This window comes from Meles meles, chromosome 3 (assembly GCF_922984935.1).
Source record: "Meles meles chromosome 3, mMelMel3.1 paternal haplotype, whole genome shotgun sequence".
In the NCBI taxonomy this organism is placed as follows: Eukaryota; Metazoa; Chordata; class Mammalia; order Carnivora; family Mustelidae; genus Meles; species Meles meles.
This window is the reverse complement of record NC_060068.1, coordinates 119,209,857-119,232,543: the sequence shown is the minus strand read 5'-3', so window position 1 is coordinate 119,232,543 and position 22,687 is coordinate 119,209,857. Positions and strand designations below refer to the sequence as shown.

The 22,687-nt window shown below is 41.7% G+C and overlaps 1 protein-coding gene across 1 annotated transcript in view; it reads left to right on the top strand.

The window, feature by feature from the left end:
• The first annotated feature begins 3,125 nt into the window (after positions 1-3,125).
• Positions 3,126-22,687, top strand: part of SIMC1 (SUMO interacting motifs containing 1) — a 77,465-nt gene continuing 57,903 nt past the window's right edge. The window contains exon 1 of the mRNA XM_046000120.1: positions 3,126-3,392. Coding sequence (XP_045856076.1) covers positions 3,264-3,392 — 129 coding nt within the window. The 5' untranslated portion in view covers positions 3,126-3,263. The remainder of the gene's footprint in view (positions 3,393-22,687) is intronic.

Here is a 22,687-nt window from a genome sequence, read left to right as displayed (position 1 = left end):
ATTTCGGTTTTAAGATGAGTAAGTTCTGGGCATTTAATTTACAGCATGTTGATAATGTTAGTAATACTCTATTATACTCGAAAGTTGCTATAACAGTAGAGCTTTAATGTTCTCACCATAACAACAACAACAAAATGATAATTATGCAAGGTAAAGGATGTGTTAACTAACCTTATTATGGCAAACATTTCATAATATGTATGTATTAAAGTATCACATTATACTTTTTTTAAAGATTTTATTTATTTATTTGAGAGAGAGAGAGCGCGCATAAGCAGGGGCAGGGGCAGAGGCAGAGGGAGAAGCAGACTCTCTGCTGAGCAGGGATCCTGATGCAGGGCTCCATCCCAGCACTCTGGGGTCTTGACCTGAGCCCAAGGCAGACATTTAACCGATTGAGCCACCCAGGCACACCAATATATCACATTATATATCTTAAACTTATACAATGTTATATGTCAATATCTCAATAAATATATGTCTGTATTTCAATAAATCTGGAAAAATAAAATAAGACAAGTCACCCAGAAAAAAAGAAGAGGAAAATACACACACAAACTAGTTTTTGAAAAAGACACCATCATTTGGAAGCCTTGGGTAAACAGAATATTTCAAGACAGATCCAGTATGACCAAATAACATTACTTACAGTTTTAAGAAAAGCAGCTTCAGGGCCAGTACTCTTCCATCTGTGTTGTCAGATAAGGTCAGGGTACTTTTCAAGTATACTCTTATTACACAACCAAGGACTCTGTGTTTCCTGAGTTTCAGGCTGGATGGCTGATGAGAAAGATATATAAAATCAGAACACTGCTGTACCCCTAGAGTCCTATCACTTTTTTTTTTTTTTAAGATTTTATTTATTTATTTGACAGAGATCACAGGTAGGCAGAGAGGCAAGCAGAGAGAGAGGAGGAAGCAGGCTCCCTGCTGAGCAGAGAGCCCCATGCGGGGCTCCATCCCAGGACCCCGGGATTATGACCTGAGCTGAAGGCAGAGACTTTAACCCACTGAGCCACCCAGGCACCCCACTTTTTCTTTTTTTTTTTTTTAAGAGAGAGAGAATGTGCACTCAAACTGGGGAGGGAGGGGCGTAGGGAAGGAGAAAGAATCGTAAGTGAAGGGGTGCAAAAAATATTTAGGAGATAAAGTGACAGGACTTGTTGGTGAGAAAGAAGTAGAAATCAAGCATAATGCTCAGATTTCTCACTTGAGCATTTGCTGGCTCGTAGTACCACCATGCAATGAGATGGGGAACAAAGAAGAAGAAACAGGTTTTTTTGAGAGGACAAGGGTTCGGTTTTCAACTTGAGTTGCCTGTGAGATTTGATACACATTTGGATATACATATCTAGAGCTTTGAGAACAGGCCTGAGATAAACCTAGGGAGTCATCGGCATGAAAATTATCATTTAAAGCCCCAAGAATAGTTGACATTGTGTAGGGCGAGGTGTGTGCCAGTGGCCTATGTCAGACCTCTGAGGAACATCAAGATTTAAGGAGTGAGTAGTGGAGCAGGAGTCATCGAAGGAGACTAAAAAGAAGTGGTAAGAGAGATGCAGAGTCACAGAAGTCTTGTGAAGACGGTGTTTCAAGAAAAAGGAAGTTAAAGGTACTTGGGTGGCTCAGTTGGTAAAGCATCTGCCTTCTGCTCAGGTCATGATCCTGGAGTCCAAGGATCAAGGATGAGTCCAGCTTCAGGCTCCGTAGGGAGTAGTCTTCTCCCTCTGATCCTCTCCTCTCTCATGCTCTCTCTCACTCTCTTTCTCTCTAATAAATAAAAACTTGAAGAAGAAAAAAGAAAGTTAAGTAAACCAAGAGTTAAATAAACCAAATGTCTAATGGCATTTGGTGCAGACAATTTAATAAAGCCCTTCACAAAAGGGATGATTTCAGTCATTTGACCAGAACTTGAAATCCATTGGCCGTGGACTCCTCACCCACCAGACCTGTGATTTTCAGTGCATGGTCCCCAGAACAGCAGCATCAACGTTACCTGGGAAATTTCAGAAATACAAATTCAGAGCCTCATACCTCCTACCCCAGATTTAGAAACTCTGGAGTGAGGCCCAGCAGTTGGTGTTTGAGCAACTCTCCTTCATGAGTATGATGCTCTCTAAAGTTTGAGAATCACTGCCCTAGACACTGCTTAGGTAGCACATGACAATTCCTTTGAGAACCAAACCCTCTTCAGGTAAATACAATTTCCCTTTGGATCTGTCAACACATATTATCAAGTTGCTGGTACATGAGCCACAGGATTTTTGTCAATACCCCACGTTTCTTGTAACACAGATCCTATCTTGATTTTAACGTTGGTAACGTACAACCAGTCAACTACCTACCACTTCGCCCTCTATGGGGTATTTCTTTCTTTTTATCTTTATAGCTTTGCTCATTCTTAACACCTTATCATTCCTGATGTGTGCCACCTCATGGCTTCCCTTTGTGCCTTTTTTCAAGTTTCTGATCCTGTTTTTTGATACAGTTTTTGATCAACTGTACAAGTGTCTAGATCTCACAGCGTAAATTCCTGAGTGACACAGATTGTTGGTGAAACTGCCAATTGGTACAACTTAGAAGTAATTTGGCATCATTTATTCAAACAGCAGAAACATCACCTTTGACCCAGTAATCCCACTCTAGGAATTTATCCTACAGACCTACTGCACATGGGCATAAGGAAGTGGGGCCTCTGTGCCCCACCTGGCCACAAGCCAGGCCATCTACCCTCAGTCATTCAGGGTCTCCTCATCCCTCTGCCGGAGGCCAAGTCCCTCCCCTGGGGCGCGGGCTCAGTCAGAGGCCTGTTCACACCTCACCTCACACTTGGGTGGGTTGTAAGCAGGTGGGGAAGCCTTTGCAGCCTTAGCGTCACGCAGGCATACCCGCAACACTGGCCCAAGCCGGCTGCGACTTGATTTTCTCTCTCTCTTTTTTTACTCTCGGGGAAGGGAGGGCGAGCGCCCCCGCCGAGACCGGCGCCCGCGTCCCTGACCCGGCCGCCCGCCGCTTGCCGCGGGGGTTGGGGACGGAGTGGGGGCAGGCTCAGGAGGGGCGGGACCGGTCGGCGGGGGCGGGGCTCGGGGCGGGAAGGGGCGGGGCCGGCGGGGTGATGGCTCCGGTTGTCGCCGCCGCCGCCGCTGCCGCTGCCGCTGCCGCCGCCGCTGCTGCCCTCGTCTCAGCAGCGGGAGCCGAAGTCGCCGCCGCCGCCGCCCGGGTCGCCGGCGGCCCGCGCACTGCCTCGGCTAGGGCCCGTAGCCATGGAGGACTTCATCGTGATCTCGGACGACAGCGGCTCCGAGAGTTCCGGAGGGGCCCGCTCGGGCAGGGCACGGAGGCTCCGCCGGGCCCTGTCCCGGACCCCCGGCGCGCTGCCCCGCCGAACTGTGGTGAGTGAGCGAGCCGCCGCTCGCCAAGCCCCACCGCGGCGGGGGTGCCGCCCCCTCACCCCAGCTTGGCCCGCTGTTCCCTGCGCCCCCGCCTCCCGTCCCTTGGTGCCTCACAGCTGCAGCCGCTTCCCGCCCGCAGGCCTCTCCCGCCCGGAGGAGCGCGGCGGGCCAGGGCCGCGGCGGCCAGGCCTCCCGGGCTCCCCGCTCCAGCCGCAGCGGGCCGGGGCTGGCGACGGCGGCCGAGCACATGGACCGAGTCTGGCGCGCCTGCGGCTGGGGGTGCGGGAACCCGCTGCAGTAGGCGGCCTCAGGCCGGGCCGCAGGCTCCCCGGGACACAGGGTGGGGGGCGGGGGGCTGAGGGGACGCGGTCCTGGGGGCTGTCCCGGATCTCGAGGCAGGGCCGCGGGAGCGTGTAATTGTTGGGCCTGTTCTGAGTACAGATGTGTGCAGGGAGGTAACAGGAGCCTGAGCTGGGAGAGAGGGAAGCGCGGGCCTGAGCCTGAGCCAGAGATGGTGGCCGCGCTCCAGGGCCTGGCAGCCGAGCGAGGGGCCCGATTTTGAAGCTGTGCAAGAGGGCGATTTATTTTGCTTAGCAAACATTTACCAACCTCTAAAGGAATAGGGAGGGAAATATCTTGCACTGTTTCTTTTTCCCTCGAGCCCCTTAGTCTTTGTCCTTCCTGAGACGATGAATGAAATATCTATGGTCCCTGCCTTTCTCGAATCTTCCACAGATATTTACTGAACCCCTAATGTGGGCTCGATGTGCTAGGCGCTGGGGATACAAAGGAGAACACAATATCCGTGGTTCCTCTCATGGAAGGTGATAGATTCAACAAGTGACTATTGAGTATTCAAGGGATGGGAGGAGGACAGGTTTTCTATCAGAAGACTCTCAACATCAGGTTTAAGCGGTCTTCCCAGCCTCCTATGGCCACACCCCAGAAATAAAAGAATTCTGACGCTGCTGTTATTTGTACAGATCTGTAACCAAGAGTTTAAGGAAGACATCTTTCTTCATATGCAAATAATCCTTCAAGCCAAATCTCCTAGCTTCTGCTCCTCCAATCCCAACTAGTTTGCAGTCGGTAATTCCACTGCGAGCCCCTTCTGTGTCCCAGGTATAATGCTATGCGCGCTAGGTGGTCATTACAAAATGAAGGGCATGCAAACCAATTAACTTAGAGTCCTGTGTAGCCATGGCTGAAGCATGAAGGATTTCTCAGTAAATCTCAGGTAAGAATTTAGATGAGATGGACAGACAAGATTTTCAAAGTAGAAGTGAGCCAACTTGGTAAGTTAATGGCGGTGTGTAGGACATAATAGAGCCACAGTAAATGTTTGTCGGATGAAAGAATGCTTGAAGGAAGAGAGGAGAGAGAACATGTTTGATTAAGTGAGAGCAAGTACAAGGGTAGGAGCAGACTTGAGGTATAAGGGATGCTGCATTCATTTTGGACCTCAGAGGAGGGGACTCTGGAACTCTCGAGGAAGGTCAGGACTGGAGAGATTTGGTAATCATCGAGATAGAAAAGAGCACTGAGGGCCGAATTGTGACTGAGACCAGCAAGGAAGAGACTAAAGGGAGAAAAAAAGGTGGAAGGAAAAAGTACTGCAGAATAACTTATAACTGCCTTTCCTCCTAGTTCTTCCTCTCTCCTATTGCAACTTCTCTCAATTCTTTACACTCTGTCAGTCTACCAGCTCCTTTTCCTCCCAGGTACTGTCCAGCTTCCCTCATCGTGGCCCAGCTCCCTTCAAGTGCGGAGATGTCATCCTTATCCCATTCTGTGGTGTCTCTTGTGGCCCTTCATACACACACACGTGGGTACACTCTCAAACTGCTCCTCTCCCCTATAACTACCCAACCAAGCATTTTGACCTTGAGTCTTTTGAGTAGTACCCACTGTAAATCTTGCTTCTCCATATATTTACTCCAGTTTTCTTAGAAACACCAGGCTCTTCTCCTTTTATTGTTCTTGCAAATTAAATAGGGCAGTGGGATAGCCATGTAAACGATCAGAGGCATTAAGAGACTTGCAAGGTTAAAGCCTAAAGCTCCTTTGTCTAACTTTCCCTGAAGGCCTTGAGGTCAGATAGATGACCTCCTCCTCTTCTTCTTCTTCTTCTAAAACCTCCTCCTCCTCTTCTTCTTCTTCTTCTTCTTCAAGATTTTATTTATTTATTTGACAGAGAGACAGTGAGAAAGGGAATAAATACAAGCAGGGGGAGTGGGAGAGGGAGGAGCAGGCTTCCCTGGGATCACGACCTGAGCTGAAGGCAGACCCTTAACGACTGAGCCACCCAGGTGCTCCCAGAGAGACCTCTTCAAGTCAGGATCTTCCACATAGCATCTAGGAAAACTTTGACGAGTTCTGTCACCTCTCTCAGCTTTTGCACTTGAGAGTGTTGATACCTGCAGGACCATTAGAAGGTTTTCAATGAGGCAATGCAAGGAAAATGCCTAGTGATCAATGGTAGCTTTTGCTACATTTTGTGTTATTTCTCAATCAAGCCTGACCTTCTCAAGCTTGGCAGGCAATGAAATAAACAAGTTTTATTTTTTTTCTTTTTTACAAATATTGACTGAGAAAACAACTTGCTTGAACTCAGGAAATCAGAAAATCATCTCCAATACTGGAGTTAACATTTCTGAACCCATGGTTCTAAACCTGGGTTCTAGTCTTCGTTAAGTTTATGAAGTGTGTCTGTGTTTTCCATAATACTTAATTGCTTTTTGTTTCCCACCTAAAAAGCAGAACATAGGTAATTTTGTTGACCTAATTATGAAAAGTTTAGAAATGTATGTAGAAGAAAATTAAAATTGCCATTACTCTCACCACCCAAAGATCACTAGTGTTGACATTTTGAAGTCTCTCTGTCCAAACTTACCTGTAAATGCGTGTGTACATTCATACATAATGCCATGTGTCTTCCCATACATTGTTTTTGCAAAAATGAAATTTTGCTCTACATGTGGGGTTTTCTTTTAAGATTTTATTTACATAGTTTTACAGAGAAAGAGAGAGCAGGGGAAGGAGAAGAGGGAGAGCATTGCAAGCAGACTCCACTTGGAACTAGGAGCCCAACACAGGGCTCCATCTCAGGACGCTGAGACCATGACCTGAGCCAAAACCAAGAAGACGGATGCTGATCCAACTGAGCCACCCTGGTGCCCCTACATGTGGGGTTGTTTAGCTTGCCCTTTAATATACTTTTTATCTCTTGCTGCACCAATATATACATGCCTCCCCAATATTTTTTTTTAACAAGGTGGAACTTTTTTATGAAGATTAATTTATTTGAGAGAGAGAGAAAGAGAACATGAGCGGGGGGAGGAGCAGAGGGACAAGCAGTCTCCTTGCTGAGCAGGGAGCCCAACAAGAGGCTTGATCCCAGGACCCTGAGATCATGACCTGAGCCATCCAGGTTCTCCTCCTCTGAAATATTTTTAATGTATTTCATTGTACAGATTTACAATTATATTTATAACCTCCTATTAAAGGATATCATGCTGACATTTCTAAATTTTCTGTCATAAACAACACAATATAAAGTCCCTCATAAGTAACTTTTGTACCCTTGTTCATTTGCTTGTTTAGGATAAGTTCCTCTTGGAAGTGAAAGTGTGAAGTCAAGAGGTATGTCCCCTTTGAGAGCTTTTGATATACATTGCCAAATTTCCTACAGAAATTATGCATCAATTATATTCTCACCATACCCTTTTCTCTACTATCTAGTCACCCCAGATATTGTCAATTTTTTGGTAAATATTTACTGAATACTTATTATATGCCAGGCACTTGTAGGTGCTAAGAATACAGATGTGAATAAAACCAAGTCCCTGGCCTTGTGGAGGTTCTATTTTAGTCAGGGGGAGACAAACAATAAATAATCACACAAATGTAATTTCAGACAATATGCAAAGCATTAGAAAGGAAAATAGGCATTATTGTTCTTTTACTCTTTGCTGGTATGATAGCCAAATTCTTTGAGCTATTACAGTTTTAATTTTTTTCTTTGATTGTAAGTCATTCTTTCTGTAAATACATATTGAGCACATGCTCTGACCCTGTGGACCAGAGGTAAACAAGGTAACAAGGGACCTACATTCTAGTGGGGAAATATAAGTAATAAACAACTATTAAATAAGTGAACAATGTAATAGTAACTTGGGTGGGGTTGGGAACATTTAGATGTGTTTTCAACGAAGACCTCTCTCTGAAGAGTTCATATTTGATCTGAGAACGAAATGACAGAACAGATTTGTTATGAGAAGTTCTAAGGGAATAAGGTAGCAGGAAAGGGTGCAGCTAAAGCAAAGTCTTGGAAGTAGAAATGACATGACCAGTTGGAGGAATCAAAAGACCAGTGGGGCTTGAATGTAATGGCTGCACAACAGAGTCCCTGAGAGATGAGAAATAGGTGGGCTAGGTCATTTAGGGCTTTGTAGACCACAATAAGGAGTTCAGATTTTATCCTTATATAATAAGTCTTTGAAGGGTTTCGAGGCACTGGAATGACATGATCTGATTTATATTTTTAAAAGGTGACTTTAGCTACTATGAGAAGATAGGATTGTAAGGTAAGGTGATCACATAATGTAGTATTCAAATGGGAATCATTTTGAAAATGAAGCGGGTGCTGACTGGAGGGAAGGTCAAGCAACAGGTAAAAACTGGAACTTCCCCAAACAAACCAGAAGTATAATCATGTTCCTGTAAGAGGACCAAAGTGGAATCAGCGAAATCATTTTTTGAGGTTGCTGTAATAGGCCAGACCAAAAATAACTGTAGCTTGGAATAGAGTGGGCTGGGTTACTGGAAGTATTTAGTAGATATTTAGGAAGTAAAATCAAGTCCTGAGAACTTGGATGGGGATAGTGAGGGAAAGGGAGGAATCAGGAATGATGCCCTGGTTTTGGCCTGAGCCACTGGATGCATGTTGTTGTCATTAACGGAAATGAAGAAGACATGAGGAGGAACAGGATTGGAAGAAAGATTCAAGAGTTCTGTTTTGAAGGTGTTATAAGTTAAGATGCTTATGGAATAGCCAGCTAGAGATGCAAGGTGTATTGTTTGTACTGAGTTTGCAGACCAGGGGAGAAGTTCTGACTTGGGACACAATTTGGTGTCATTGGCACATAGACTGTAATAAAATCATTGATCTGGGTGAGATCATCTAGGCTAAGAATCTACAAGAGGAAGAGCATCCTGGACCCAGTGGTAGGACACACCACAATGTCTGCCTCAGGTGAAGGCAAGGGAAGGAGGAGCAGCTAGTGAGGTCGGAGATAGAGAGTGTGCTCAGCACGTGGTAGAGCTGCACAGCTCTATCGCCAATAGACATGTTGGGTATATATATACACATAGCGGTGGAGATGGTGTATGCGTGTGAAAATTACCTGCTCTCTTATTGGGGTGTTATTTGTACATTTTCCTTACATATTAAAGACTTTTTATGGGTTAACTTCGGTCCTCCAAAAAGATAATGTTGAAGTTCTAACCACCACTACAGAAATGTAACCTTATTTGGAAATGGGGTAGTTGCAGATGTTATAATTCAAGATGAGATCATACAGTATAGTGTGGGCCCTTAATCCAATATGACTGCTGCCCTTATGAGAAGACATGAAGACAGAAGAACACCACGTGACAGTGGAAGCAAAAATGGGAGTTGCAACTGCAAATTAAGGGATGCCAAGGATTGTTGGTGGCACCAGAAGCTAAGAGAAAGGCTTGGAACAGATTCTTCCCTAGCAACTTTGAGGGAGCGTGGCATTGCATACAGCTTGATTTTTACTTTTTTTTTTTTTTTTTTAAAGATTTTACTTATTTATTTGACAGACAAAGATCCCAAGTAGGCAGAGAGGCAGGCAGGGAGAGAGGAGGAAGCAGGCTCCCTGCCAAGCAGGGAGCCCGATGCGGGGCTGGATCCCAGGACCCCGGGACCATGACCTGAGCCGAAGGCATAGGCTTTAACCCACTGAGCACCGAGGCGCCCCTTGATTTTTACTTTTAAGCCTCCAGAACTGTGAGAGGAAAGATTTCTGTTTTAAGCTAGTTTGCAGTAGTTTGTGCTAGGAAAATAATACAGCTCCCTGTGTCATACACATTGCTCCCCCCCCCTTTTTACTTCTTTTGGGTTCTTTACAGAAGTTTTATTTTTTTTTAAGGTTTTATTTATTTGTTAGGGAGAGAGAGCACAAGCAGGGAGAGTGGCAGACAGAGGGAGAAGCAGGCTCCCCACTGAGCAAGGAGCCCAGTACAGGACTAGATCCCAAGACCCTGGTATCATGACCTGAGCCAAAGGCAGATGCTTAACCAACAGAGCCACACCTAGGCGTCCCTTTATAGAAGTTTTAAGTTCTTATGTAGTCCGTCCTATCACTTTTTTTCCTTCGAAAGGCTTTTTTCTTAAGATTATAAAGGTATTTTTACATTTAATTTATTAATCCACCTGGAATTAGTTTCAAAAAAGACAGAGAACAGTAATCTAATAGTTTCTTTCCAGATGGTTAGCTATTTGTCCCAACATTGTTTATTGAATTTTTTACTGTGTCTACTCAGTGGTTTGAAATACTACCTTTATCAAATGGTAAATTTTTCTATATTTTATATCTATTTTTGGACTTTCTCTTCTGGCCTTGGTACATGCTACTTTATTTATTTTTTTTTTATTTATTTTTTTTTTTATTTGCCAGAAAGAGAGATCACAAGTAGACAGAGAGGCAGGCAGAGAGGCAGGCAGAGAGAGAGGGAAACAGGCTCACCGCTGAGCAGAGAGCCCGATGTGGGGCTCGATCCCAGGACCCTGAGATCATGACCTGGGCCGAAGGCAGCGGCTTAACCCACTGAGCCACCCAGGCGCCCCGCTACTTTATTTTTTTTAATGTTATTTATTTATTTATTTGGCAGAGGGAGAGGGAATATAAGCAGGGAGAGTGTTAGAGGCTCCTGCTGAGCAGAGAGCCCAATGTGGGGCTCGATGTGAGGCTCCATCCCAGGATCCTGAGATCATGACCTGAGCTGAAGACAGACACTTAACAGCTGAGCCACCCAGGTGCTCCAGTGCTGCTTTAATAATAAACAGAAGAGGGGCTTAGAAAACCTGGCTAGTTCAGTGAACAGAGCACATGACTTTTGATCTCAGGGTCATGAGTGCAAGCCACATTTTGGGCATGTAGCCTACTTAAAACAAAAATAATAATAATAATGATAATAAATAGAAAAAACTCTTCGTTGCTCTTTTTAGAATTTTTTGACTAGTTTTTATATATTTATTCTGTCAGATAACTTTAAAGTCCTTTTGTCAACTTCCAAACAATTTCTCCTTCTAAAATTGGGATTACACTAAATTGAGAAATCCATAGTTTGTGGTGTTTTATTTAATGAAGTTTTACACTTTTATGTATGTATCTGTGCATCTTTTATCTTTATGGGTTTTTTTGTTTGTTTGTTTAATGTTTAGAGAGATCTTTGTTGTCCTAAGATTTTAGATGGTGTGAAGTATACTTACCATGTTCCACATACTCTATTACCATATTTCTACGATAGCATCAAATCTAAGATTTGCTGTTAACTTAAAATAAACAGCTTTTCAGGAAAAAAGAAACTAACAGATGAAATGTGAGAGCAACTCTTAGATGTACCCTGATTCTAGATGTATGGGGGAAATATTTTAGATATTAGAGTTTATAATATATGATGTTAATTGTCTGAGAATAATTTCTCAAATAATTATCTTTTCTCCACTTATTTGAAACACATATTTTTAAAATATTTATTTAGGGGCGACTGGGTGACTCAGTTGTTAAATGCCTGCCTTCAGCTCCAGTCATGATAACAGCATCCTGGGGTCGAGCCCCTAGTCAGGCTCCCTGCTCAACAGGAAGCCTGCTTCTCCCTCTCCCACTCCCCATGCTTGTGTTCCCTCTCTTGCTGTCTCTCTCTGTCAAATAAATAAAATCTTTTTTTAACAATTTATTTATTTATTTTAGGGAGAGCGAGCATGTGAGCGAGCAGGGGGTAGAGTAAGTGGGGTGGGGTAGAAGGATAGAGAGAATCCTGAAACCGACTCCCTGCTGAGCCTGGAGCCCAACTCAGGGCTCATCCCAGGGCCCTGAGATCATGACCTAAGCCAAAACCAAAAGTCAGCCCCTCAACCAACTGCACCACCCAGGCAACCTCTGAAACACATTTTAACACCAAATCATTTTACACACTTGTGTCTGTTTCTTGGGGTTTTTTTTTGTGTATGTTTCATTGATTTGTCTATTCTCAGTGACAGAATTCTAATGTTTTATTTTTGTAGTTTGGTAATTTTTTTGTTATCTAATAGAGCAATCACCTCTCCTTATTTTTTTACCCAAAATTTCTTGGTGATTGTGCCCATTTAGTCCTCCAAAAGAATTTGGAATCAGTTTGTCAAGGATTACATTAGATCAGGGTTTCTTTGGGTTAGATAATTCTTTTCTGTGGCAGGCTTTCCTGTGCACTGTGAAATGTTTAGTAGGATCTTTGGTCTCTGCCCACTAGATGCCAGCCAGCAGCGGCCCTTCTCTCCCCTCACTTGTGACAACCAAAAATGTCTCCAGACACTGCCGAATGTCTCCTGGAGGGCAAAATTGCCACTGGTTCAGAACCACTACTTCAGATTCAGAAGTTAATTAAGAAAGAACTAATATCCTTATAATACTGTCTTCCTAATTAGAAACATGGTTTAACTTTTATTTTATGGGGTTTACTTTTTGGCAATCAGTAAAACTTTCTTTGAATCCTGTGCCTTTCTTTTCCTGGAGCTAATGTTTTGATTCTGAATGACTGGTTGCCTCTTAGGGTTGAACATGTTAATTACGGTGAGCCTCACATAGTAAGAATAGCTGAATAGCTGGCATTTATGCCAGGCAGCATGTTAATTAAGTACTTTGCATGGATTAACTCATGTAATCTTCACTGCAGCCTCATAAGGTTGATACTGTTATTACCCCTATTTGGTAGATGAAGAATTTGAGGCAGGGTTGACCAGGTGCTAACTGGTAGAGATGGTTTACCACCACTACTCTCAATCTTGAAAATCCTGAGGTGAACTTGCAAACCTGTTACCAGGTTTCCAAGGACACATCCTCTGGAGATGCTAGAAATAAATGGATAATTGAAAAAAGCGAATTATAAAATATAATTCTATTCTTTAAATGTGTCATTTTGTAAAAATAGGCCCATTGGGGTTTGTTTGTTTGTTTTTTTTAAGATTTTATTTATTTATTTGACACACAGAGAAAGATCACAAGTAGGCAGAGAGGCAGGCAGCGAGAGAGGGAAAGCAGGCTCCCTGCTGAGCAGAGAGCCTGACGTGGGACTGGATCCCGGGACCCTGAGATCATGACCTAAGCCAAAGGCAGAGGTTTAACCCACTGAGCCACCCGGTGCCCACCATTGGGGTTTTTTATCCAAAATTGTTTTTTAAAACTCCATCATCTACTTGAAAATATTTTTTAAAATCATCTTTTTCTCAATCTCTTCCCCCTAAATAATAAGTTCACTGTTGGACACATCCATATCCCCAGCAAGTAGCTTAATGCCTTGAACAGAATAGGTGCTCAGTAACTGTTCAAGGAGAAACAGAATTCTTGTTACTGGTTTTCTGAGGAATCTTTTTCTCCTGGTAAGTTTTGTTACAGTTATATCAAAATAACCTTCTGTAATGGGAAAGCCAAAGGATAAATATGGAACCTATCCCAGGCTAATTTTTTCCCCAGACTAATAAAGATTTTTGGAACAAAAAATATGTATATGTCTAGAGTAAAAGGCAAAGTTCACCTACATTTTGAATTTAAAACATCAAATGCCAAACTAATTCAAATCTTAAATCAGGGACAGCTCCCACACAGGCCTGAAGATCACTTCCCCCATTCTCCATTAACAGCTTTATTAAGATATAATTCCATACCTTACATAAAAATCACCCATAAAATTCCCTGAGTTGTTTAAGCCTTACCACTGTCTAATTTTAGAACATTTTCCATACTCCAGAAAGAAACCCTATATTCTCCAATGGGTTCTCTTTGTTTTTGTTTGTTTGTTTTAAGGTACTCAATCATATCATTTGAAAATAAAATTTCTCCATTTTAAATTATAAAAGGTATTTTTAAAATTTTAAATAGAGGTAAAAAAAATTCAGGGTATCAGAAAAAAAAACTCCCCCATCCACTGTTACTCCAGAGATAACCAACAGTTTTTGTGTATTGTTCCAGGAAATTTCTCTCTGTTTACACAAAAATGCATAAACGGGGGCGCCTGGGTGGCTCAGTGGGTTAAAGCCTCTGCCTTCGGCTCAGGTCATGATCCCAGGGTCCTGGGATCGAGCCCCACATCGGGTTCTCTGCTCTGCCGGGAGCCTGCTTCCTCCTCTCTCTCTGCCTGCCTCTCTGCCTAGTTGTGATTTCTCTCTGTCAAATAAATAAAAAATATTTAAAAAAAAAAAATGCATAAACGTCTTTTTTTCCCTAATAAAGTTACACTAATTTTTTTACCTCTAAATATATTTTAGGCATTAAAAAATACATACGTTTTAGTACATTGGAGCACCTGGGTGGCTCAGTCAGTTAAGCATCTAACTTCTGCTTAGGTCATGATCTCAGGGTCCTACGATAGAGCTGAGCAGGGAGTCTACTTGTCCCTCTCCCTCTACCCTTCCCGCTGTTGGTGCTCTCTCCCTCTCAAATAAATAAAATCTTTAGGAAGTGGGGGGTGCTCCTGGGTTTCTCAATTGATTAAGTGGCTGCCTTAGGCGCACGTTGTGATCTCAGGTTCCTGAGATCCAGCCCCATATCAGGATCCCTGCTCAGCAGGAAGTCTGTTTATCCCTCTCTCTCTCTGTGCCCCGCCCTGCTCACGCTCACTTCTGTCTCTCTCAAACAATTAAAATCTTTAAAAATATAAAGTAAAAGGGACACCTGGGTGGCTCAGATGTTAAATATCTGCCTTTGGCTCAGGTCATGATCCCAGGGTCCTGGGATTGAGTCCTGCTTCGGGCTCCCTGCTCAGCAGGAGCTTGCTTTTTCCTCTGCCTGCAGCTCCCCTGCTTGTGCTCTCTCTCTTTTTCTGACAAATAAATAAATTTTAAAAATATTGGTACCTCACTCAGACTACTGCCCATTTTGCTTACAGTGGTATTCCTAGTGTATAATATGATTCTTGACAAATAGTATTCATTTAATAAATATTTTATGAGCTTCCTGTTATCTAATATTCTAAAAAATACCATAATTTATGGGACCAGCCTCTTACTGATTTTAATTTTTTTGCTATTATAGACTTATGATGTGATGAGCTCTCTACATGTTTGTAGGACAAGTTCCTTGCAGAATTTTGGAGTTAAAGAGTAGTATGTATTTATAATTTTAATGTATACCATTTTTGTGGATATTGTGTCATTCTTTGTGGGATTCTAGTTATTCATAGTTCAACTATGTTTGCAGATCTCCCACCTTAAGAGATACAGTCTGTTTCTTTCTAAAGAAGCTGAAATGCCAGATACATTCTCAGGCTTCAGTCTCAGACACCAGTCAGACATACTTACTCCAAATTTTAAATTAGAATTGGTGCTGAGAAGAAGCAGAGTCAGTGCACTCCATTTTGGTGAGATGGCATCAGCAATGACATGTAGCAGTTATAAAGGTTCTGGTGGCAGGGTACAACACTGTGCTGCTGGCCATACAAGCTGGGGTGTTTATGCCCAGTGACCGTGATAATGGGGTATTCAGTTGTGCAGCATGGTTCAGAGTACCAGATTTTGGCCATGTAGATTCCAAGATTAATTTTTAGGCTCTTGTCTGGATTCTAAGTTCTACCCATTATCCTCTAATAAGTTCTTTTGTGGTTAAATTAGAGGGGTTTTGGGGGGTGATTTCTTTCATTTTATGCTTATAGCTAAAATCACTGATTGATACATAGCCATCAAATTACACTTCCAAAAGGTTATAACATATATTCTTATACAAACTATATATGAAAATACCTGTTTTCTTATACTGTGGCCAACTGGATATTATCAAACTAATTAGATTTGTGCCAAATCTAATAGTCTAACATTTTAATCATCTAGAATTATGTGGAAAGAAAAAACTCTTCTCAATCAGGAGATTGTTCTCTTAATCCTCATATTGATTTCCTAGTTGTTCAAGATACGTTGAAGCCAATCTAGCTGTGTTCAAGGGAGGAGGCAACCCCAGGGTCCCTTCTACTAATCCGCCATCTTAACTCCTCCCACTCTTAATTGATTTTTAAGTATTGAACTAGTCTTACATACTTAGGAAAGACACATGACATATAGGGAAACAAAAGTAAGATATTCTAATAACGTCTCACTAGCAAGCCAGGAGAAAATGGAACATCTTTAAATAAAGAGGGATGCCTGGGTGGCTCAGTCAGTTAAGCATCTACCTTTAACTCAGGTCATGATCCTGGGGTCCTGGGATCAATTCCCACATCAGGCTCCCTACTCAGAGGGGAGCCTTCTTCTCCCTCTCTCTCTGCTGCTCCCTCTGCTTATTCTCTGTCTGTCAAATAAATAAATTAAAATCTTTAAAAATAAGAAGACAAATTTTTAAAAAAACATGAAACGAAAGAAAATGAAAACACAACAGTGCAAAACCTTTGGGGTGTTGCAAAGGCTGTCATAAGAGGGAAGTATATAGCTATATAGGCTTTCCTCAAGAAGCAAGAAAAGTCACAAGCACATAGCCTAACCTTACACCTAAAGGACCTGAGGAAGAAACAGCAAATAAAGCCTAAAACCAGAAGAAGAAGGGAAGTAATAAAGACTAGAGCAGAAATAAATGATATCAAAACCAAAAACAAACAAAAACCACAGTAGAACAGATCAACGAAACTAGGAGTTGGTTCTTTGAAAGAATTAACAAAATTGATAAACCCCTAGCCAGACATCAAAAAGAAAACAGAAAGGACCCAAATAAATAAAATCATGAATGAAAGAGATCACAACCAACACCACAGAAATACAAACAATTATAAGGTAATATTATGAGCAATTTTATGCCAATAAATTAGACAATCTGGAAGAAATGGATAAATTCCTAGAAACATATAAACCCCTAAACTGAAACAGGAAAAAATAGAAAATTTAAACAGACCCATAACCAGCAAAGAAATTGTGTCGGTAACCAAAAATCACCCAACAAACAAAAGGCCAGGGCCAGACAGCTTCCCAGGGGTATTCTACCAAACATTTAAAGAGTTAATCCCTATTCTTCTAAAACTATTCCTAAGGGGCGCCTGGGTGGCTCAGTGGATTAGGCCGCTGCCTTCGGCTCAGGTCATGATCTCAGGGTCCTGGGATCGAGCCCCGCATTGGGCTCTCTGCTCCGCAGGGAGCCTGCTTCCTCCTCTCTCTCTGCCTGCCTCTCTGCCTACTTGTGATCTCTCTTTCTGTCAAATAAATAAATAAAATCTTAAAAAAAAAAAATTTATAAAACTATTCCTAAAAATGAAGTGGAAGGAAAACTTCCAAATTCATTCCATGAGGAATGATTCCAAAACCAGACAAAGGCCCTACTAAAAAGGAGAATTAGAGACCAATACCCCTGACAAACTTCAATGCAGAAATTCTCAGTGAGATACTAGTTAATCAAACCCAAATGTACATTAGAAGAATTATTCACAGTCCAGTGTGATTTATTCCTGCACTACAGGGGAGGCTCAGTATCTGCAAATCATTCAAAGTGATATGCCACATTAATAAAAGAAAGGATAAGAACAATATGATCCTCTCAGATACAGAAAAAGCATTTGCCAAAATATAACATCCTTTCTTAGTAAAAACCCTCAAGAAAGTAGGGATAGAAGGAACATACCTTAACATCATAAGGCCACATATGAAAGACTCACAGCGATACCATCCTCAGTGGGGAAAAACTGAGCTTTTCCCCTAAGGTTAGGAACATGACAGAGATGTCCACTTTCACCACTATTGTTCAGCATCCTACTGGAAGTCTTAGCCTCAACAGTCAGACAACGAAAATAAATAAAAGGCATCCAGATTGGCAAGGAAGAAGTCAAACTTTCACTCTTCATAGACAACATGATATTCTATGTAGAAAACCTGGAATACTCCACCCAAAGATTGCTAGAACTGATACATGAATTCAGTAAAATATAAAATAAATATATAGAAATCTGTTGCATTTGTACACATCAATAATGAAGCAACAGAAAGAGAAATTAAGGAATCCATCCCATTTACAATTGCACCGAAACAAGAGAATACCTAGTAATAAACCTAACAAAAGAAGTAAAGGACCTGTACTCTGAAAACCATAGAACACTATGAAAGAAATTGAAGAAGACCCAAAGAAATAGACATTCCATAGTCATGGATTAGAAGAAGAAATATTGTTTAAAAGTCTATACTACCCAAAGGAATCTACAAATTCAGTGCAATCCCCATCAAAATAGTGCCAGCGTTTTTCACGGAGCTAGAATAAACAAGTCTAAAATTGGTATGGAACCACAAAAGACCCCAAATAGCTAACTAAAGTAATGTTAAGAGAAAGCCAAAGCTGGAGGCATCACAATTCTGAACTTCAAGCCATATTACAAATCTCTAGTCATCAAGACAGAATGGTACCAACACAAAAACAGAGACCTAGGTTAATGGAACAGAATAGAGAACCCAGAAATGGACCCATAACTATATGGTCAACTATTCTTTGACAAAGCAAGAAAGAATATCCAATGGGGAAAAAAAAAAAAACCAGTCTCTTCAACAAATGGTGTTGGGAAAGTTGGACAGGAACATGGCAGAAGAATGAAACTGGACTACTTTCTTATGCCATACACAAAAATAAATTCAAAATGGATGAAGACCTAAATGTGAGACAGGAATCCATCAAACTTCTAGAAGAGAACACAGGCAACAACCTCTTTGACCTCAGCCATAGCAGCTTCTTACAAGACACGTCTCTGGAGGCAAGGGAAACAAAAGCAAAAATAAACTATTGGGACTTCATCAAGATAAAAAGCTTCTGCAGAGAGAAGGAAACAATTAGCAAAACTAAAAGGCAACCTGTGGAATGGGAGAAGATATTTGCAATTGGCATGTCAGATAAAGGGCTAAAATCCAAAATCTATAAAGATTTTACTACACTCAACACCCAAAAAACAAAGAATTGAGTTTAAGAAATGTGCAAAAGACATAAAAATAAATGTCATTTTGTATTATAAGATGTGTTTCTAGACATCTCTTATAAGACTATAAGATGTGGTATATGCACATTGGAATATTATGCATCCTTCGAGAAGAATGAAATCTTGCCATTTATAAGGGCATGGATGGAACCAGAGTGTATTATGTTAACTGAGAAAAGTCAGTCGGAGAAAGACAAATACCGTAGAATTTCATCATATGTGGAATTTATGAAGCAAAAGAAATGAACATAGGGGAAGGGAAGGAAAAATAAGATAAAAACAGAGAGGGAGGCAAACCATAAGAGATTCTTAACTGTAGAGCACCATGGGTGATGGTTATTGAGGAAGGGCACTTGTGATGACCACTGGGTATTATATGTAAGTGATGAATCACTAAATTCTACTCCTGAAACTAATACTACACTACATATTAACTAACTTGAACTTAAATAAAATCTTGAAGGGAAAAAATGGGGTGGGAAGGATGGCAGCAGAGTAGGAGGACCCTAGACTCACTTCATCCCATGAATACAATTAGATAACTATGAAATGATCCTAAAATCTCAGATTGACCTGAAGACTGGCAGAACAAACTCCACAACTAAAATTAGAGAAGAGGCCACATTGAAGAAGGTAGGAAGTGCAGATACTTGGTTTGGGACAGAAACAGTGGCTGCTATAGTGGGGAGGGAGCCACGGTCACAGAGAAGGGTGAGCAACTGCCTAGGACACAGAAGAGCTCACAGGGAAAACGAATCCCATAGTTAGCAATTGCCTTAGAAAGTGAGAGGTCCAAATTTCATGAGTTCTTGCAACCAGTGGGGCTTAAAGCCTGGGGTTTTAAGGTCAGCAGGTTTGTCTGGGATAGAACCCAGAGGGCATTGCTCTGCTGTTGGAGATAAAGCAGGCAGAAAACCCACAGACGTACAGCATGGAAACAGCAATCAGAAGAGCACCTGGGGCACGCAGTGGCATGTTATTCGCTCATCTTAGAGTACATCCCAGAGAGACTGTCAGTGGAGAGACCCTTCTAGAAACAAAGGAATTGGCTGGTACCATTTCCCTCCCCTGCCCTTCAACATAAACACAGAGCCACATGGAAGAACCAGAGCAGTGCCAACACTCACTACGCAACTTGCTTACAACAAGCCCCCCCCCCACACACACACTCCAGTGGAACCACCACTTCCAGTCACACTTGGCTCGCTCCCAGCACAGTGGGCTCCCTCCCCAAGAAGACTGGGCCAAACCCCTCTTTACACTGTGCCTCCCAACTCAGAAGTTTTGCAGAGCCTCAGTTTTGGTGCCAGTGGTGACAGGTCTTATCTCACAAACAGACCAGAGCACACCTAACTAAAATGAGCCATATTCAGGCCATGGACAAAACACTGCCCACTACAGGCAAAGAGCGCCTCTGCAGATGACTGGCCTGAAAGATAAAGTGGCCCGGATAAAACAGCAGAGCATATACAGCACATGGTAAAGACAATCCCAGAAACCTCAGGCCCTGGGGAACAGGGGACACTACATGACAGGACACTACAGCACCTCTTCTTCCTAAGGCCATTATCTTCAGGAGACATAGGTCCTTACGGGAGCTATAACTGCCTTACCTAACACACAGACACAGGCACAGAGACTTAGACAAAATGAGAAGACATTCATCCCAAATGAAAGAACAGAACAAGGACAAGGCCATTGCCAAAGTTCTAAGTGAATCAGATAAAAGTAACATGCCTTATAGAGAATTTAAAGTAATGATCATAATGATACTCACTGGACTTGAGATTAGAAGACATGACTGAGATCCTTAACACAGAGATAAGGAATAACATAGCAGAGATAAAGGGCTCAATAAATGAAATGAGAAACACCCTTCGTGGAACAAGCAGCAGGCTGGAAGAAGCAGAGGAAAGAATTAATGACCTAGAAGATAGAGTGATGGAAAGTAATCAAGCTGAACAAAAGAGAAGAAAAAAAGAATTATGCAAAACGAGAACAGACTTAGGGAACTCAGTGACTTCGTCAAACATAATAACATATTATAGCAGTCCCTGAAGAAGAGAGATGGAAATGGGACAGAAAATTTTTTGAAGAAATAATAGCTGAAATCTATCCTAATCTGAGAAGGGAAACAGATATCCAGATCCAGGAGGCATAGAGAACACCCAACAGGATCAACAAAAGCAGATCCAAAGCAAGACATACTACTGGGGCGCCTGGGTGGCTCAGTGGGTTGAAGCCTTTGCTTTCAGCTCAGGCCTGGGATCAAGTCCCGCATCGGGCTCTCTGCTCAGCAGGAAGTCTGCTTTCCGCCTTCTCTCTCTGTCTGCCTCTCTGCCTACTTGTGATCTCTGTCTGTCAAATAAATAAATAAAATCTTAAAAAAAAAAAACAAAGCAAGACATACTGTAATTAAATTGGCAAAATCTAGTGATAAAAAATTTTTAAAGCAATGAGACAAAAGAAGACAGTAACTTACAAGGGAAAAATCCATAAGGCTAGTAGGGGATTTTTTAGCAGAAACTTTCCAAGCCAGAAAGGTGTGGCATGATAATAATCAAAGTGCTGAATGGGAAAAATGTGTGGTCAGGAATACACTACCCAGAAAGGCTATCAATCAGAATAGAAGGAGAGATCAATCATTTCCCAGACAAAAACTAAAGGAATTCATGACCACTAAGCCAGCCTGCAAGAAATATTAAAGGAGAGTCTGAGCAGAAAGGAAGGACCAAAAATGACAGTGTAAAGGTAGGAAACACAAAAGCAGTAAAAATGAACATTTCTGTAAAAAATCACATAACTCACCCAACGTAGGAGCACCCAGATACATAAAACAGTAACAGATGTAAAGGAACTAATCAATAATAATATAATAATAGTAGGGGACTTTAATACCCCACTTAGATCATTAGGCAGATCATCTAGGTAGAAAATCAACAAGGAAATAATGGCTTTGAATGACATACTGGAACAGATGGATTTAACAGGTATATTCAGAACATTCCATCCTAAAACAGCAGAATACACATTCTTTTCAAGTGCACACAGAACATTCTCCAGAATAGATCACATATTAGCCCACAAAACAAACCTCAGCAAATTCAAAAAGATTGAAGTTATGCCATGCATCTTTTCTCACCACAACACTATGAAACTAGGAGTCACCCACAAGAATAAAATCTGGAAAGACCACAAATACATGGAGGTTAAACAACATGTTACTAAACAATGAGTGGGTTAACCAGGAAATCAAAGGAGAAATAAAAAATTATGTGGAAACAAGTGAAAGTGAAAACACAGTGGTCCAAAACCTCTGGGATGTTGCAAAAGTGGCAGGGAATTAGCAATACATGACTACATCAAGAAGCAAGGAAAAAATGAAATAAATAACCCAACTTTATACTACGGGAGCTAGAAAAAGAGCAAACAAAATCCAAAACCAGCAGAAGGAAGAAAACAATAAAGGTTAGAGCAGAAATAAGTGATACAGAAACTAAAACAAACAAAACAAAACACAACCAGTAGAACAGATCAGTGAACCCAGGAGCTGGTTCTTTGAAAAAAATCAATAAAATTGATAGAACTCTAGTACCAGCTTATCAAGAAGAAGAGAAATCACTCAAAATCGCAAATTAGAAGTAACACTGCAGAGATAAAATGACAAGAGAATATTTTGAAAAACTATATGCCAACAAATTAGACAACCTAGAAGAAATGGGTAAATTCCTAGAAACTTATAACCTATATGCAAAACCCAAAACTGAAGCAGAAAGAAATAGAAAACTTGAACAGACTTGATAACCAGCAAAGAAGTTGAATCAATAAACAAAAAACTCCTAAAAAAAAAAAAAACCAAACCCAGAAGTTCAGGACCAGGTGGCTTCACTTCAGATGCCAATTGTGAGTAGTTGGGCCCTTGTTCCCACCGTTCTGTCCAACTTGGCTATAAATTGGGGGTTCCCATGACTCCTTTCCTTAGTTTTGATAATAGCAGCTCATAGAACTCAGGGAAACACTTTACTCACTATTACCACTTTATTATAAAGGATGCAAATGAAGATAAAGGGGGACATAGGGCAAGGTGC